Source organism: Schistocerca cancellata, chromosome 4 (genome assembly GCF_023864275.1).
Source record: "Schistocerca cancellata isolate TAMUIC-IGC-003103 chromosome 4, iqSchCanc2.1, whole genome shotgun sequence".
NCBI classification, from domain to species: domain Eukaryota; kingdom Metazoa; phylum Arthropoda; class Insecta; order Orthoptera; family Acrididae; genus Schistocerca; species Schistocerca cancellata.
This window is the reverse complement of record NC_064629.1, coordinates 919,404,383-919,424,738: the sequence shown is the minus strand read 5'-3', so window position 1 is coordinate 919,424,738 and position 20,356 is coordinate 919,404,383. Positions and strand designations below refer to the sequence as shown.

Below are 20,356 nucleotides of genomic sequence, written 5' to 3'. Positions count from 1 at the left end.
TTAATTGAAAGCTAAGAACATTTCTATTTTTTCAGAGTAAAGCTACATCCTGTTTATGTTCTATAAAATTCTCAGTTACACGACTGTTAAACTTTGACCTCCAGAATTTTTCGTACGGAACCGAGGGTAAGTTGTAACCTCTTGTCTAACTTTTGTACCTTGATCAAATTACAGTATCGTCATGAAAGTTGGTGCAGATCCATTATTACGTCTATTAAATATAGTGTTGTCATTGTAGCTTTGTATCTTCATTACAAAAGTTAGTTATCTAGCTCGTTTTTACATTTTTTGGTCCGAAAATTGGTTTTTACCTGACAAGTCAAAAAGTAAAAGAGGTAGCTTCATGAAAACTTCTTCCATATATTTTTACATAAAACAGACTTTAAATGGAAAAGTAAAAGTTCCTAACTTCAATGTTATGTGCTTTTGAAATTTCGTAAAAAGTGGATTTTGTGGGGAAACTAATCAGCAGAACGTCCTGAGAGTCACCTTTCACACTGACATAGTTTTACACCATCTGATCAAGTTTTGTATCGTTATTTAATTTCATTTCAGATTTTTGTCTACAGTAATCCTTGGTCTGAGGTGCACAGATGCATTAGATGCTGCCAGCTCGACCTTGGCCGAGTTGTGGGGAGGAAAACCCGTCTCTTTCAGTCTAACAAACAATGATCACTCACTTCAGTCTCCTATGCACAGAAATCAAGTGAAGACTGACAATAAAATAATAAGAAACCGGACAATCTCTCTGATGGCCAACCTAGAATTCTCAAACCAGGTACCTCTACAGATGGGTTACCACATTTCATCATGGTTGCTACATCTTATAGGCCCCTAGTCCGAGAAGCAGGGACTTTCGTCAACTCCATAAGCTGATGAAACACCTGGCACAGAACGTATTCCACAATCATAAGTAAACAGCTGCAAAAACTTGTTTGTGAACAACAAATGCATTGCTAATAAACAAAAAGAAAAAACTAAGAATTTCTGACCATAAGCAACACACGGCACTAATGATACCTAACACAAATGTGAATGCATAACTGCCAATACACAAAATTGAAATAACTCACTCGACACTTTCACAGTAGTGAAGATGAATAAATTCTCATTGCTCTTCAGATATGTGTATTAGAGCGCATGTTTACTTTATATGTGTGTCTTGTTTTTGGTCCATATGCCCACCTATAAAAAATGGAATACTTTCTTAACACACAATATACACAATAAAAGAAAACCTTACATGTTGCATAGTGTTGAGAGCTTAGCAATGAAGTATACAAAATAGGATATGTGTATATCCATTTGCATTACAGTAAGTAACTTATCTATATGGTAATGAGAAAAAATGTAATTTCAGAATAGGCAAGCAACCAGGTTAAAAGAAGAAAATAATTAGATGTCTATGAAGAGATCAATGACATTTCATTAACCTTTAACTCAAAAGGTTATTTTCCAGTAATGTATAGTACGAGGTGCAGCCTCTTGTACCCCTATGTTTAAACTAAGGTTTAAGGCATATATCATTTGAAAATTTTAATTCATGTTATATAACATTTATTTTTACAGTTATTTAAGTCCTGTTTAAACACTCCTTGTTGATTTCATTGCATCAAAAAAAGTCTGCAGTATTTTCTTCTATCACATAAAATCACAAACTTTTGTGTTGTTTTTTAAACAGTGTACCTGAAAAACTGTTAGATAACTGAATTTCACAGTTTGAAAAATTATAGTATCTCTGTCGCAAGTAAGTTTTCACATAAAACTAAATTGCAGGGTTTAAATTTGCATATATAAATTCACTCAATAGGTATAAAAAGGAAGTCTACAGGATTGGCATTCAGTGCTGGGTCTACAATTTTATTTACAACCACTTAGAACACATTTAATTTTACTTAACAGTTAACATACTTTACTAGAGAAACAGGAAGGTTTCGATCACCATAGGTCTGAAGTTCTTCCTCTGAATGATCCTTTATTTACTTGCAGAATTGAAATCAATGGGTGATACAAAATCATTGTCATTTTCATCTATTTCTTAATGTATACCACTGACAGCTTTCTCCTTCTATCAATAGTTTCATCAAACTATGGAATGTTGAAAATGATGTGTTCCTGTGAACACATTTTGTGCTGTACTCTAGAATATGGGTATGTAGTCCACAATGCACAGTCTAGGAAACCCATCATGTGTCAACAACAAACAAATAAGGCGATAATGCAACTGCCAATAAAACATTGAGGGGTTAGTGACTTAAGGAGGGTACAAAGAAGCATTCCAAGAGAGCTTACCTTGGAGAGTGAGTTCAAAAATTGTCATGTAGTCTGAGAGACCTCACCTCATGAGTTAGGAATTAAAAATGATTGACTGTAACATTATACTGGAACTATAACTAATTTCTTATTTTCAAGTCTATTTTCTGAACATCTATGTGAACTACTTTACTGCTGTAACAAACTGGTATAACTTTAGCTAGTATGATTGGTTGGTTGATTCAGGGGAGGGGACCAAATATCTAGGTCATCGATCCCATTGGAACGGGGAAGGATGGAGAATGAAGTCGGCCATGTTCTTTCAAAGGAACCATCCTGGAATTTGCCTGAAATGATTTAGGGAAATCACAGAAAACCTAAATCAGGACAGCTGTATGTGCATTTGAACCATTGACCTTGTGTTCTTTGTATGGAGCACAATTTACTTATTACCTCTTTATCTAGATAGTGCACCAGAACTGACTACAGTTTGCAAATATTCTGGATAGCATCCTAACAGTTCTATGTCCCTTAGAATATATCCTATCATATGTTTTCACGATTTGGCATTTTTAAAAGTATTTAATTTAACTTTGTGGTTTGATGTCATCTCTGGTGCCACACTCAACAGGATAGCTTCATTCAAGTGCACAGTCTGTCTGTGAATCATGTAAGTATTCTGTGTTATGACTATTTCTGATCTTATTTCCTAAAGCTGAGATTGGAGACCAGTCCAGCAGTTGCCTTTATAAGTGTAGAAAAATGCATAAAAGCCACATTCAGGCTGGCTGATGTACCAGACTAACAGTCTTTAATCCACTACATGAATTTAATCTCAGTCTGGTCATATTCCTGTCTGTCCAGTTAGTGTTCTTCACACTGTTCTATTTTGGGAAGTTGGCAATTCAGGTAACAGTTAAACTTTTAGAATATAAATAAATAAGTGAATTGAAAACTCAATAAGTAAATTGTAATGTTCATCATAAAGAGATGTATTAATTGTAAGAGTTTCCCTTAAAGGTGAAATATATACAAGCTTACCACAGATAACTACTTAAGGAAACTTTGGTTTGAAAAATAAATATTGGGTGTAATGAAAGATGATGTATGCAGTTCTAAAGACAGAGCCTAGAGAGATATAACAAACTATACAGTATCCATGTTTATATTTGAAATAAGTTTGAATTACAATAATATGTAAAAAAGTGTTTCTCTGTTGTTTTCTGGAGGCAAGTTGTAATTCTAGGTAAGTACCAGTAGTCCAGACCAGAAATATTCTTATGTTCATGGAAAATATTCCTTCCACCTTCAGTATGAATTTTGAGTCACAAGGTAGAGAACAAAGATAGATTCGACTGACTTTACACAGCAGGAAACCACAAGAGCATTTTTAAGATGTATCAACAGTTTGCTCACATGGGAAAGTTACACTTAATTCTACAGTTGTGCCTTTTGTATCACGTATTCCAAAACCATGGTATGAAAGTAGTTCATATCACTCCAAGGATAGATTATGTGGGTACAGAAAACATCATAGTTCAGCTATGGGAAAAATAATGAAAATGATAACAAAGAGAAAATCTTTCAACATATAATACACAATTTTATAATGAAATTAAATTTTCTTTTAAATACAGCATTAGGAAACAAAACCTGTTTCATTTAAATTTCAAACATTTACATAACTGTCAGGGCCTATAAAAATCCATTAGAATTTTTCAGACATTTGCAAGAAACACTATTCACATTTTCACAGTATTTAATGAGTATTTACTACAAATATAAACAAAAGCTTAATGATTAGTAACACAGTAAAACCTTTACGGAAAAGCACATAGACAAACTTCAATAATGAAGTTACTTGATAAATTCATTTCAGCACAATATACAAGGTATTGTTGCTGCTGTCATGAAATATCCTACGCTGTTTTCCAGAAAAGGTTTAACTCTATTACTTATAATGTACAATATAAGTTTAGAAGAATATATTACTTCAGTCATCAAAGCAACACTAATTCAACTTTGAATTAATGTCCATTGTAGCTGTGAACACAGTTCAGATCAGCACAACAATAAGCCAATTATAATAATCAGCTTCTGTTTCATTGTTTATTTTGTATTTCAACAGGACTGTAAGTTGTAAATGGCCACATTATTTTTTAGTCATGGAACAGCTTTGTACTTCCTCTTCATTTTCACATTTTTGAGTGTCTGTACTGAAGGCTGTACCATTTTCACACATGAACCTGAAATCTAGTACTTGTTGGTTATGGAAACCATGAGAACAATAGTGGAAGATACGACAGTCTAATGGGTCTGGATAGTAGCGATAAAGTTCTTTACTGGAGCACACAAACCTTGAACTGTCATGATTTGATTTTTGATTAGTTTGGGCATTAATAGCAGATAGTGTGTATGTGGGAAACAGAGATTCAGTAGTAACTGTTTCAGATGCATCTTTCAATGACTGTACCTTGGGTGTTATTGTTACATAATCCACAGTATTTCCTGATGATGTTGGTGGAATGTCAGTCCCTAATACTTGTTCATCTGACTTTGTTTTCCCTTCACTACCTTTAAATTTTTGGAAAGTACTTTGTTCAAGGGAGTTTGGCTGTTGTAGGTTCTTCTCAGTGTGTTCAGATAGAAATCCAGCAGTTTGAGATACATGTGATAAGTGATCAGTATGTTTATTATGAAACTTGTAAGTGACAGGAGACAAGGTTGTATACTGACTTTGCCCATGTAAACAGCCAGCATTTCCTTTGCAGCTATGTAAGCCATCAGTCTTTACTCTGAAGTCGTTTTCTAATACAGCCTGCCCAAGAGCAATTTCTGTAGATGGCACCACTGTTATGGATTCTTCAGGATGTGTGAAAGTATCTTGCTGAAAAATTGGTTCTGTCTTTTGTTCCACTTTGAATTCATTCACTGTACCTAAAATTCTTAACATATTTCCTGTGTTGTTTGTTGAGTCTGTTGATGTTATCTCATCTTTATTTGGGATAAGTTCCTTATCTGTTGAAAAGTAATTATCAGATACTGATATAATAGGGTCATTTTCACTTTTTATGAAAGTCTCAGTTGTTGTACGTATCTCATCATTTTGGGTTTTCTTCGTTTTATGCCTGTTGTTCCTAACTCTAGATTTATGATTAGCACCATCTTTTGATCGAATGACTACTGGGGGAAGCAGCGGAGTTGAGTGTCTTCCATGATAGGCTAGGTGTGGCTTGGGTGGGTGAAAAAGGTTAGGAATTTGAAGAGTAGAAGTACCTTGTGAAGTTGTAGTACGAAGCGTTGTATTTTCAGATGAACTGTTTATTTTAGCTTCCTTACCATCATTTTGTAATGGATTTTGAAACTGGTTATTATTTTCATCAGATTCTTTTATGTGTTTTTCAGTATATTGTGGAAGACTACTTGAATTAAATTGTGCAACATTTTCTGAAACTAAATTTCCAGTGTTTTGATCATCCAGAGTTGTGTTAAGAACCAGAGGCAATCCATTTTCTAGTAAGACATTTGGTCCAGAAAACAAGTCCGTATCCATTTTGTGACCATGATCCAGTAGTGATGGTAGGGTGGTGGAATGGTCTGTCCTCTCTTCGTGAAAATTTGTAACTTCAGGAAGTTTAAGATGTTCAATATCTGGAACCTGAGTTTCTGTAACATCTTTTACATCTTCATAAGAGCTTGTTTCATTAATGGTTTCTGTGCTATGCTGATGCATGACATTTTCTTTCTTTGCATCACTTATATCTTTTTGTGACCTTTCAGTGGAACCAAAATTCGTATTCAAAACTTCCTTGTACGTCACATTAAGCTGAGCATCATCATCATTTGAATCAGAATCATAATAATCATACTTCTCATCCACAAGTGAAATAGGTTCCTCTAGAGATATTTCTGGACTTTCAGTCACAGGGATACTCTCAGATTTCTTATGTTTGTTATTCTCACCATCATGTTCACTTGCGGCTTTCTGGGAACTGCTTTCCAAGTGTTTATTTTGGGTAATTTCAAGGTCCTCTTCAGTTTCTACTGCTGGTAAGTTATATTTATCCTCAGCATCACTTGCATTTGTACCTGTGCTAGGTACCTTTGTATAAGATACTGTCAATTCAGTTGTAGAGGAGTTTGATTTTTCAGTAGATGTAAGTGAGTGTGGAATGGAAATATTAACGTCAGGGGAAGATTCACTATCATGAGCCAGACCAGAAGCTGTTGTTTGTTCCATAGGGTAATTAATTATTTCATCTGATTCGTCTTCAATGTCTTCTATGTAGTAATCATAATATTCATATTCGTCATTATAGGGTGCTAATGTTTTATTATTTTTACTGTGGAAATGGGCTAATTGCTCTTCTGCTGAATGTAGTGAGGTTTCTGTATTGTGAGTATGATTAGAACGGGCAACTGTTCCCTCCTTGCTTGTTATGTGTTCCAACTCATCTTTATAGTCACACGTATCATTTTCTGCACAAACTTTCACATTTTCTTGATTATTACTGGGCCTGCTAACGGAAGGCAAGGTAGTTATGGTTCCCTTGGAATCTGTATCACTTTTATTGCTATCTGCTATTAGAAGCTCATCTGAAGAAGTATGGGCCAAATGTGTTGTTACTGTGTCAATACTTTCATTATTAGAATGTAAATGTGTACTGTAATCAGCTTCAAACTTACTGGAGTCATTGTATGCTGTCAAATTTGAATTTTCCTGTTCAGGAGGTACAAGGTCAGCTTCATAACTGTCATCTATATAGTCATAATATTCTTCCTCAGTTTCATTGCTTTCATCAGTAACTTCATGTTTTATTCGTTTGTGAGATGAAGGTGTGGTTGGTGGAAAATCTAGTTTCAGGTTCATTTTCATCCATTTTCTTCTGTTACTTTGCTCGAACTTATTCTCACTGCTTGACGTTTTTAATGGCTTACTGTATTTGTATAGGGAACCTGCAGCTATTGGTGTACTTGTTGCATTATTCTTACTTCTGGAACTAAAACTGGGAATTTTTGATGAAATATTTTGCTTTAAATTGTCAGACACACCACTGGAATAAGTGAATAAATCTAGTGGTTTCAATATTTGGCTTGTATCCCTTTTGTTATGTGTGTGCTTCCTATTTTGTTTCCTGACAAAGCTGTGCTCAGGTTGTGAGTAAAGTCTGCAATCAACATCTGCCCAGTTGTCACAGTTTCCCTCACGCTGATTGAAAACTGTTTTGTGTGGGCATACAAATGTGGATACTAGGGTCATGACGCCTTTCACCTTCTGACAGAGATGAAATCCCTGGCATTGTGTTTCCACATCTGCATAAAGGCCTTCTGAGGGCTTGTCTTCACAAGTAAATGAAGTTTCTGGCAAGCTATCTACCATATAGTCTGGACTTCTTGCAGCACCTGTAACATGAGATATTTCAATTTTATTGGCTAATTTAACTACTAAACGTTTCATAGTACTTGAGCTGTGACACAATTTATCCTAATTCTATGCAGATATTTAACTAGACTATGTGGTACTTTTCTTCAAAAGCAAAACAGAGAGCCTTGGAATTAAAAATTTGGGTTATGCTTGGTAAAACAAAAGGTGTTATGTTTTCAAGATGTATAATCTTAGCATATATTTTAATTGTATAATTAGTATGCTTATTATGAAAATGCATTTAGAAAGATCTGTATTCATGCAAGACAACTATACAGTTTTATTAAAATTCTGTATTTACAAAAGATTCGCATTGTATGTAGAGAAAGATACAACACTCTGGAGCATGACAGAAAAAGTTCAAAAACCATAAGTGTCACTTTAAAAGGAAAAGCAACTTAATGTGATACCGTATTTACAAATTTATGTGAGTTGGAGCAAATAAACTACTCATGCAAAGAATGAATTTCAGTCATCATTAATTTGGGGCAGATCTAATTCATTTTTCCTGAACTGATGAAATTCATTTTAAAAATTGTAAATGGAAATCACAATATTGTGTATGTTTTACAGTACTGATTTATTTTGCTAATTGATTCTCAGCTTATAAGGCCTTTTACTGACTGTCATCATCAAAAAGGGTAAAACATTCATCAACAACATTGGAAAAGATGTTACACATCAAGAGTAAGGTATGAACATAGAGAAAATGTCATTTTTGACACTGCACTGGTAATGCAATTAAAAATATTAAAGTTAAAATGTAAATAAATATAAAAGGAACAAGCCAGAAAAACATTAACACTAAACTTGCAAAAACAGTGCCTATATAACATTTTAAATGAAATTAACAATCCTAATAAAATAAAATTTATATGTGACAATAATACTTAAGAATAATTTGATGAGGTATTCCATATGGAAAATGATACAGAAATAAAAGAATATATGGAGTACATATACAATTGCAGTAAAATACACGAAAAATGGAGGAATTGAGTGGAGTAGACAGCACAGAAGCATTGGAAAACTGTGAGGATTAAATGGAGTTTAGAAGAGGGCAAGTACTGAGCAGTGTTTTGTTATTCAATATTAAATCAGGACTGAGAATCAAATGTTTGTTAATTTGCAGGGCTTACAAAGGATAAGTTTTGGCATTTGGTTGCTAATTGGAGAACATGGGACTGTGGCAGATAGCTGTTCCCCTTGCTCAGTACATGCTCAGAAAATGTGGACTCATAATTCTGCAACTCCTGCTGCATCCATTTTCAGCCACTGTAGTTGCTATGTGTCTGCCTGAGTATCACAACCAGGACAAATAATTTTGCATACCTCTCTGTTCGCTACTAATTGGATCTTATCTTGCAATTTAAAATACGCTGGTTGGTTGGTTGAATGGAGATTAAGGGACTAAACATCAAGGTGATCGGCCCTGAAAATACACTGAGCTGTTGTGTTCCTCATATAGTAGGAAATTCTATAATTGCAGTATTTCAGTGTTCTGGTTAAACTCTGTGATATCTGTCCTAGGTGTGGGACTCCACACCACTTCCTGCAAACATTGGAGGCAGCAGGAGAGAGAGAGAGAGCATAGAGGAGGGGTATAATTTTCTATTTTTGTTTTCAGTGCAAGATGTGACCAGCCTGGATAGCCAAGGGCATTAAAGCACCCACTTCTAGGACAGGGGAGGAGTGCTGGCCCTGGATCAAATCTGCCTTGCATATTAATGATTGGGCCCAGTGTGCTGGCTAGCCAGGATGTGGTGTTTAGGTGGTTTTCCCCATCCATCTAGGAAAATTCTGGGCTCATTGCCACATCCCACCTCAGATACATGAGGTGCAAACACTTCATAAAACAATGTCACATTTGACCATGCGATTACAAGACCGTCTGATTACTACACAGGCAGTAGCTTTAAAATTATTTTGGGAATGACAACCCCACTGTAACAATATCTACATAAGAGTATCGTTGGTTCTCGATGAAACTGGAGAAGAATCATAACAGCCCTGACTCAACATTGGCTGGATAAAGTGCACCAGAAAGAAAAAGAATGCAAGATGTAGTCAGTCGGGATAAGGAGTATAGCCTTTGGTTGAGGCAGTACATTTCATTGTGTCTAATTCTGCTTTTAAATGTTCTTTGGATATGGAAACAGATAAGAGATGGTGCACCATTGAGTGGAAAGCTGTGTGTTTGTGAGTCTGTGTCTGTATTTGTAGTTTTCTATAGATTTTGAACAATAGGTTTGTGTACTGATGTCAATAGTTAGACTGAGAAAGTTTATGGATTTGTTGCCAATCTCTGTCGTGAACTGATTGTCTTCTTGTTGACTGTTTAAGTTATGAAAAAATGTGTTGAGCTGTTTTGTAGTGCCTGTTCACATACACAGAACATCATCTGTATATCGGAACCAGTGTGTGGTATTTGCACTGAAAGATTTGTTATTCAAAGAAATGTTGTTCAAATTAATGATGAATAGTTCAAGAAAGTATGGACTTAGAGAAGACCTCTTGGGTAAGCCATTTAACTATTTACACAGAGCCCCTTGGAACTGGAAATAGTAGTGCAGAAGCATGCCTAAGTGGCCATTTTTATATGTAGTATCTCTACAAGCTATTTTTTGGTACTCTTGTTATGTATTAATTTTACTTTGCTGGAACTGCTAATTTAAATTGTTGTATCAATACAATTTTTCCAAGTGTAGCATTAATGTTTTTCTGGTTTGTCCCCTTTATACTTATTTATAGCTTAACTTTTATATTTTTTGTTGCATTATGACTCAACTGTCAAATATGATATTTTATCTGTGCTCATACCTCATTCTTGATGTGTAACATCTTTTTCAATGTTGTTCATGATTATTATACTTTTTGTGGTGATGGCAGACAGTTAAAATCTGATGCTGACCTTGCAAGCTGAGAAATGGTTAGAAAAATAAATTGATACTGTAGAGCATACACAATATTGACCTTTTCATTTATAATTATGGAGTTGTACTACAAGAAGTGACAGAAGAATCAGTTAACATATCTACTTTTCTGAAATTATAATCAGAACATTGCCAATCATGTAAGGAAAAAAATCTGTGCAAATGATTAGAATGACTCAACAAAAATGATGCGGTGACGTAATGTAAGGTGCAGCAGCTATAACTTGAGGAAAAGGTTCTGTAAAATGATGGAAAGAATCTTAGTTAATAGCAATTCAAATGGTGCAGCGTATTTGATTGGGTTCATGCCATTTTTTGTGATTGATTGGATTGCCAATTATGGTTCTGATGCAGAGTAAACAATGAAAGTGAACAAGTGCAGGGTTCTAGGTTATTTGAAGGAGTGTTGAAGCCATAATTCAAAGCTCTTGGATTTGAGTCCCAATAAATAGTAGGCACTCTTACCATACAGAGCATGCATTTGAATTCTTTCAGACAAAAAAAAAAGGGCTAGTGAGATGGCACAGTGCTTAACACAAAGAAACCATATTCATGAGAACCTTGATTTCTATAGCTATGTGGCTTTTCTCATTTATTTTAACTTTGGAATCTGTAAATGCCTTCAAACTATGAGTGAGAGTGAAACTTCAGGGCAGGTTTAAAAAAAAGGTGTCAGACCAGCACTCAAACACAGAATGCTGCCATCCAGGCCTAGTAAGGTCACTTGGTAAGAGCACTGCCTGCTAAAGGCACAGTTCTGAGTCTGAGTCCAGATCTGGTACACATTTCAGTCTCTCAGAAAATTTCCAAGCAGTGAATACTCCATTATCAGGTGAAAGATTTATTCTACTGATAGTGTGATTGCTTCTTGATTGCCAATTTTTTTTCCTTGATCTCTCTCAAATTTGCAGAGCTTGGTATGTAGTACAGCTAAAAGAGGTAAGAGACATTCTATTGTGCATACAGTGATTCAAAATACTGTCTGCCAACTTCACCAACACATGAAGCCTATAGTGACAGAAAGAAAAAAGACAAAAAATGAAAGAAATAAGAGTCCACAATCCATAGTACTTCATACTATTTTGAAGAAGCCAAGAAAAATAAGATGAAAGTAGTGGAAAACCATTAGTAATATACTGTTTATGATTTTATGTTGCTCAGCAGGTATTTAACAGAAGTAGTGTCAGGATTTCGCTATGTAGCAGTATCTCAACCACATGAGGGATAGATTTACAAGTCTTTTGGTAAGATACCCAAAAGTGTTGAAGAATATGGTTCTATTTACATTTCCATCACTCCCTCAAGTCTTATTATTGGCAATAAAAATATTATATTTACGTTTCAGTTATCATGGTGCAAGCATAATTACAGTACATTTGTTTTTAGTCAAGTCCCGTGTTATTTTGTCCTTCATGTCATAGTCTCAGAGGCATTGTCTATTCTACTTGGAATGGTGCTGCATGCAAGTCTTCAGATTTGGTCACTTACACATAGAAAGTAGCAGCCTCAGTCGACAGTCACTCATTCACTGTTGGTGAGGGTTTTTCTCTGCAATAGGCAATTTTAGCTTACTAAATTTTTATCTTTGGATGTTACAATTTACAAAGAACTTTTGTAGGCAAGGTTATATTTGAATAATCAGCGTTACATGACTGGTTGATTTGTTATATAATTCATGCTTCAACTTTTAGAGGCTTTAGTTTACTGTAGCCTAGTACTGATGCTATATGATAATTTTTTCAATTTTTGTAAATTATTTGTGTTGCAGTAGACACATAAGAGGATACATTTACAGCAACGTTTACCTTATATTACACTGAAATGCATTATATTGATCAGCTGGTATTTACCTTTGGCTTGTCTCTTTGAACGGCGTACTTTAAGGGGCTCAAATCCAGGTTCATCATTCATATCTGTAAAAAAAGGCGAAAATACCATACAATATACAATCCTGTATTTAGTAGCAGTTATAAGTTAAATAACATTTATGCACGTACAGATATTGCATCTAGATAACCACCACACATTTTAACTTAAGCTCACAGTGAGTATTCCAACTTGTATCAAATTTAAAACAAAGTAGGATGAAGGCAGTCTTCAACATGAGGTAGGTTTGATCATGACAATTATTTACTAAGTATTCTTCACTAGACATGGTGTGATGTAACATTCTGAATGAGGAGGCACTGGATTAGAATGTAGAAGGAGAGGGGTTCACGTTTCTATCTACTTAAACTGTTTTTAGTTCTAGAAGAAACTTGGCATTCTTAACATTAACTAATGGTTACCAGAGACGAAAGAAACTATAAATGACAGAAAAGATTTTAGCATTGAGAATCAAATTCCCAGCATTCAGATTTGCAATCCAGTATCCACTGAGGCACCCAGCGGCACACATAGCACACTCTCTATTGCCACTGAGCTTGCTGCTGAGCTTTACCTCTCCATCTAACTGACGAACTGATGTTGACAGTGTCCCGGGCTTTCATTCCATGAGAGACTGCAGGCAGGACCTTGGTGCAAAATCAGGTGATCATAAACTTTATGCTGTGACCCTTGCCAACAAAATAGTTCCTTACATCATCTAGATGCAAACTCGCAACCTCTTTGTTAAAAACCTCTGTACAACTGTGACCTTGGTTACACAGGTGGGTCGTCCCTCTCAAAGTCAGCAAAAAACCCATTTTCTACTGCCACAGCCTATTTTGTAGATTTTGCAGCAGGTGGTGGTCCAGTGGCTGCCACATCTGGGGAATGAGGTGGAGGTTCCAACAACCCATACTCCAATTGACTCAGTTTTTCAGTTCAAAAAGTACCTTTATGAACTGGTACATTGTACTGATGGAGATGGTTTTTCGCCTTTCGCATTGCACACCTCGTATCAGTCATTTTTTCATCCATTTTGCCGCAGTGACTTGTGTAGCACTGATCAGTTATTGTTTTGCCCTTTACAAGGTAATCGACAATATGATTCCCCTTTGTATCTAAGAAATGACCGGTAGGTACAGTGCCACTAGCTTTTTGTTTTTGGCATAAAAATTTTCTCCACAGCCAAGGTCACTAACGCACGCCTGTGCAGTGATGTTCGACCTGCAGGTAGACAGTTGGAATCCTGGTGGTGCAATAAATGTTTATCGTCACTATTTGACCAGCAAGGGCAGGAGAGGTGGTGGCAAGCAGTTCTCAGTCGTCAGCGTTTGTGCCAATGTGCTGGATTAAATTCCAAACTTCTCCCCAGTGTCTCACGATGTGAGGATACGGATCACTGTCTGTGATCCGTCAGGACTGTGCTGTATGCTGGGACCTGGTTTCATCTCATTCTTCTCTCATCGTCATACAACACACGACATCACACCACACTGGGTGATTTTGTGAAATGGAGACAAATTGGAGGACATTATCCATAAGGGGATACGTGGTGAGTAATGTCATATGGCACCATAGTCAGAAATGCATTCCAGGTGAGGTACACCTACTTGAAAGTGAAGATAAAAGATCACGGGCAGTGAAAGTTTCAATGGTTGAAAGCACAAGTGAGAACACACCAGCCAAGCGGGAATGTTCTGCCAGTACTATTGTTTTACCTCGCACTCGAGAAGTCAGTGAGCCAGCGCACCATCATGTAATAGCCACTTTACCCTCTGTACCACCAAATGCATGTCTTCTAGCAAGAGAGGCTGGGTCACTCGCAGGAGGTGCAGATCTGCCTCACCTGTTAGGTATTGTGGATGGATGATTGGTCCCACGAAACAGTCGCCAATACTCACCGCCCACACACTGAGGCTCAACCTGTGTTGATATTTCGCTGCCACCCACTGGTGGGTGTCATGAAGGTTGACAGTACCGCCTCTCGTAATGGTAGCCTTATCTGTGGATAGGTCCGATGACAGATATTCCAGCACCACAGTGGCCTGTGTGACGAACCGGCCACAAAGCCATCGTCTCAGAGACAAGTCTATAGATAATACTGTAATTATGGACAACGATCTTCTATTTTCACTTGCAAGTGGGTGTACCTTCCTTGTAACGCTTTTCCAGCCATATGCTCACATGATCTTCTTTGTTCTTATCCTCTCATGAGATTGTTTCAGGCAGTTTGTTCTCATTTAGCAAAATCATCCTGTGTACGCACACATCTTAGTCACACACACTCAATAGATACCCTGAAGACACAACTCTCATGCAGAATGACAAAAGGGAGGAAGAAAACCCTGTCCAGTTAGGTGGCTCAGTAACCCCTCGGATCCTCCCAGGCAACAATACCGTACGTCTGTCTTTTTTCTACAGAGTGAAGTAGTGGACCCACAAGTTACCCTAACAACAAAATAAAGCAGAAAATGAATTTTATTTTTTTTAAAACGGTCCAACTATTTCTATGAAATTCATTAGGAAATTTGTTTCCACGTCTGATTTAGATCAACACAGTACAAATGCAGCACTTATTTGACACAAAGCTCTCTTCTACTTAATTACCAGTATAAAATGTCTCGTAATCCTGCTTCTAATATGCCTATGGCGTCAGGTAATTCACAAGTCTTTTATTCGTGATAATATATGGAAGTTATCCACTGACGAGACAATAGTCATGGGATACCTTCTAATATCGTGTCGGACTTCCTTTTGTCTGCCGTAGTGCAGCAACTCGAAGTGGCACGGAATGAACAAGTCATTGCAAGTCCTCTGCAGAAATATTGAGCTATGCTGCCTCTATACTTGTCCATACTTGTGAAGTGTTGCAAGAGCAACATTTTGTGCTCGAACTGACCTCTCGATTATGTCCCATAAATATTCGATGGGACACATGTCAGGTGATCTGGGTGGCTAATTGGGCAAACCATTACTCGAACTGTCCAGAATGTTCTTCAAACCAGTCGTGAACAGTTGTGGCCCAGTGATATAGCGCATTGTCTTCCATAAATATTCCATCGATGTTTGGGAACACGAAGTTCACGAATGGCTGCAGTTGGTCTCCAAATAGCCGAACATAACAACTTCCCGTTAACGATGGCTTCAGTTGGACCAGAGGATACAATCTATTCCACGTAAAGGCAGCCCACACCAGTATTGAGGCATTACCATCTTGTACAGTGCCTTATTGACAACTTGGGTCCATGGCTTCGTGGGGTCTGTGCCACACTCGAACCCTACCGTCAACTCTTATCAACTGAAATCAGGTCTCATCTACCCAGGCCACGGTTTTCCAGTCGCCTAGCGTCCAACCGATATGGCCACGAGCCAGGAGAGGCGCTGCAGACGATGTCGTACTGTTAGCAAAGGAACTCGCGTCGGTCGTCTGGTGCCGTAGCCCGTTACGCTAAATTTCGTCGCACTGTCCTAACGGATACGTTCGTCGTACGTCCTACATTGATTTCTACGGTTATTTCACACCGTGTTGCTTGTCTGTTAGCTTTGACAACCCTACGCCAACTCCGTAGCTCTCGGACGTTAAGTGAGGGCCATCGGCAACTACAGGGTGTTTCAAAAATGACCGGTATATTTGAAACGGCAATAAAAACTAAACGAGCAGCGATAGAAATACACCGTTTGTTGCAATATGCTTGGGACAACAGTACATTTTCAGGCGGACAAACTTTCGAAATTACAGTAGTTACAATTTTCAACAACAGATGGCGCTGCAAGTGATGTGAAAGATATAGAAGACAACGCAGTCTGTGGGTGCGCCATTCTGTACGTCGTCTTTCTGCTGTAAGCGTGTGCTGTTCACAACGTGCAAGTGTGCTGTAGACAACATGGTTTATTCCTTAGAACAGAGGATTTTTCTGGTGTTGGAATTCCACCGCCTAGAACACACTGTTGTTGCAACAAGACGAAGTTTTCAACGGAGGTTTAATGTAACCAAAGGACCGAAAAGCGATACAATAAAGGATCTGTTTGAAAAATTTCAACGGACTGGGAACGTGACGGATGAACGTGCTGGAAAGGTAGGGCGACTGCGTACGGCAACCACAGAGGGCAACGCGCAGCTAGTGCAGCAGGTGATCCGACAGCGGCCTCGGGTTTCCGTTCGCCGTGTTTCAGCTGCGGTCCAAATGACGTCAACGTCCACGTGTCGTCTCATGCGCCAGAGTTTACACCTCTATCCGTACAAAATTCAAACGCGGCAACCCCTCAGCACCGCTACCATTGCTGCACGAGAGACATTCGCTAACGATATAGTGCACAGGATTGATGACGGCGATATGCGTGTGGGCAGCATTTGGTTTACTGACGAAGCTTATTTTTACCTGGACGGCTTCGTCAATAAACAGAACTGGCGCATATGGGGAACCGAAAAGCCCCATGTTGCAGTCCCATCGTCCCTGCATCCTCAAAAAGTACTGGTCTGGGCCGCCATTTCTTCCAAAGGAATCATTGGCCCATTTTTCAGATCCGAAACGATTACTGCATCACGCTATCTGGACATTCTTCGTGAATTTGTGGCGGTACAAACTGCCTTAGACGACACTGCGAACACCTCGTGGTTTATGCAAGATGGTGCCCGGCCACATCGCACGGCCGACGTCTTTAATTTCCTGAATGAATATTTCGATGATCGTGTGATTGCTTTGGGCTATCCGAAACATACAGGAGGCGGCGTGGATTGGCCTCACTATTCGCCAGACATGAACCCCTGTGACGTCTTTCTGTGGGGACACTTGAAAGACCAGGTGTACCGCCAGAATCCAGAAACAATTGAACAGCTGAAGCAGTACATCTCATCTGCATGTGAAGCCATTCCGCCAGACACGTTGTCAAAGGTTTCGGGTAATTTCATTCAGAGACTACGCCATATTATTGCTACGCATGGTGGATATGTGGAAAATATCGTACTATAGAGTTTCCCAGACCACAGCGCCATCTGTTGTTGAAAATTGTAACTACTGTAATTTCGAAAGTTTGTCTGCCTGAAAATGTACTGTTGTCCCAAGCATATTGCAACAAACGGTGTATTTCTATCGCTGCTCGTTTAGTTTTTATTGCCGTTTCAAATATACCGGTCATTTTTGAAACACCCTGTACTTTGTCCGCGGTGAAAGCTAATGCCTGAAATTTGGTATTCTCAGCACACTCTTGACATTGCGGATCTTGAAATATTGCATCCCCTAACGACTTTCGAAACAGAATGTCCCATGCGTCCAGCTCCAACTAACATCCTGTGTTCAAAGTCTGTTAATTCCCGTCGTTCGGCCACAATCACGTTGGAAACCTCTTTACACGAATCGTCTGAGCTCCGCGAATGAACTGCGCTTTTATACCTTGTGTACACGATACTACCACCAACTGTATACGTGAATATCGCTATCCCATGACTTTTGTAACCTCAGTGTAATTAAACCTTCGCTTCGTGAGCCAGTGTAGACGGCTCGGTGCCAAACGTTATAGGAATGGTGTTCTGACAGTGGATCTGCAACATTTGCGTTGCTAGTATGTTAATGTCATGACCTGCTGTTAGGCGCCGGTACTGGTACGGCGATGTAGGTTGAAACACAAGCATCAGCGTGCATTACAGTTACAGACAGTCAACATGGGTGTGTACCGGTGAGCAGGGCTTTACTCGTAAATCTGTTTTATCAAAACAATAGCAATAGTTCTTCTGGTCTTCGCGAGTATCGATGTATTAAGGGAATATGGAGAGATCCTTTCACCGCACTGGGGTTGAAGAACATGATTCAGAAGTTTGAATTAGCTGGGGTTGTTGAATTGCTCCTGCCAAAGGCCGATGATCAACTACGTCACAAATTATTGAAGAAGCTAGTATTGCCATAGCTGAGAATACTGGGCGAGATGTATGTTTTCCAAGCAGTGCATGAGATGTTTCACGGCAGCTGAATATTCCACAGTCCACTGTGCAAAAAGTGTTGCTAACAATTGTCAAATAATGTCTCTTATGCTCTTCCAGGCTGTCCTGCGCGCAGATGATCGTCACAATGAGCAACGTTTGTAGCCTGGAACGGAAACATGGCACACAATTAACAAATGTTACTCTCTCATGTGAAAATTAAAATATGTTTCTTGCAGTGGTTTATTCATTAATTCTCTTCCGCATGTCCTTAAAAATGTTTCCACAAAGCTTAATTGTCCTACGGTCACTAGTTTTTCATGGGAGTCTCTCAACAGCGAAAGTTTAATGATAATCACCCCGTACAATACAGTATTGTGCACTTTCTTGATGTTTCCATGTATGGTCGCAATTCTGAATTACCGTTACGTGGATCATTTTCATGAGATGCACGGCCATGTTTGAATTCAGCCGCTTGTTTCATAAATGTTGAAGATGAAGAATCAGACTGCTTATGAACCCTCAGCAATTTTGAGTGGATATCTATTGTCGATAATCCACTTAAAATCTAGTCTTTACGATAGCACTGAATACTATTTTAAGGGAACAGCTAACAATACGACCTTTTAGAAAAGCTGTATAAAGAAAATTATTTCGGAGAAGGGAATAAGAATCATACAGCATTGTTGGCTAGCAGACCTCGAGAGTGTATGTTAGGTATATCTGTTGAGTGTAGGTGACTGTAATGGATGTATTGTACGTGAGGATAAAACCCATGCCGGAACACAGCCTGTTCCTCTTGAATAGCAGCACCAAGGAGGCCTTCTAGCTAAACGTCCAAATCCGATGGGCGATTCTCAAGGTGTGGTGTCACATGCCCCTCTTCAAGAGGCGCTGTGAAGAGGTTTAGAAATTAATCGAGGTAAAGTTGGGTGGTTTACTGATAAGGAACTTAACGTCACGACCTTTTCTCTCCTTGTCAGCCAAATAATGAGGGTAAAAACGTGAGGATTTCAATCAGCTTCCGGTGGAACGCCACTACGCAGGCGACATAGGTTACAGAAGCGTGTTCCGCAGATGAAGTTGACTCTTGACTTACATTATTCTGTAACAAATACCAACCCACCAAAATCAGAATTTCAGCTGTATCAACGTTATATCTGAGCCTGTCGGGAAACTTTCACTTCGCTTGCTATATTTACTGTAGATGTACATGTACAGGCAATCAAGCAGTGTTGCAACAGTTCATATTCTATTTCCACTAGCTATTCGAAAAATTCACTTGTACGGATCCCAGAGACTTGGTGCCAATCCACCATTCACGATTTGTGTTTCGAGGCATGCGATACGTGCCTGTTAATTAACGCCGTTGGCTACACAATAATAGAATACCGTGTCTACCAAATGGTTCAAATGGCTCTGAGCACTATGGGACTTAACAGCTATGGTCATCAGTCCCCTAGAACTTAGAACTACTTAAACCTAACTAACCTAAGGACATCACACAACACCCAGGCATCACGAGGCAAAGAAAATCCCTGACCGCGCCGGGAATCGAACCCGGGAACCCGGGCGTGGGAAGCGAGAACGCTACCGCACGACCCCGTGTCTACCATCTGCCTCGTGGAATAATAGGAATTTATTTTACCGTTTTACGTTTTTCGCGCTAGGCGGAATCTCTTATGTTGTTCTGATGCCAGCCCAACCTGAAAACAATACGTACGAATGGGAAGAACATCCGCAACTGAGCATTATAGCAGAGGCTGAAAATACCGGTTCAGTTGTAAATTACTTTATTTTCGTACGATTGGTTTCGGACTGTTATAAGCCAATCCTCAGGTGTCGTAGCTGTGCTGTGGTCCCTGTTCTGCGCTCATAAGCTGCACACCGAGCCTGGTACACGCGGTGCTTGGGGACCACAGCACAGCTACGACACCTGAGGATGGGCTTAATAACAGTCTGAAA

At 38.6% G+C, this 20,356-nt stretch overlaps 1 protein-coding gene across 3 annotated transcripts in view; it reads right to left on the bottom strand.

The window, feature by feature from the left end:
• Nucleotides 1-3,819: 3,819 nt before the first annotated feature.
• Nucleotides 3,820-20,356, bottom strand: part of LOC126185090 (uncharacterized) — a 427,180-nt gene continuing 410,643 nt past the window's right edge. For 2 of the 3 annotated variants that reach the window (XM_049927887.1, XM_049927888.1), the window contains 2 exons: nt 12,462-12,524; nt 3,820-7,656 (listed from right to left, as the gene is read on the bottom strand). In XM_049927887.1, the coding sequence (XP_049783844.1) occupies nt 4,406-7,656; nt 12,462-12,524 (3,314 nt within the window). In that variant the 3' untranslated portion in view covers nt 3,820-4,405. Of the gene's footprint in view, nt 7,657-12,099; nt 12,160-12,461; nt 12,525-20,356 lie in introns of all 3 variants that reach the window. The other variant, XM_049927889.1, reaches the window with a different exon arrangement.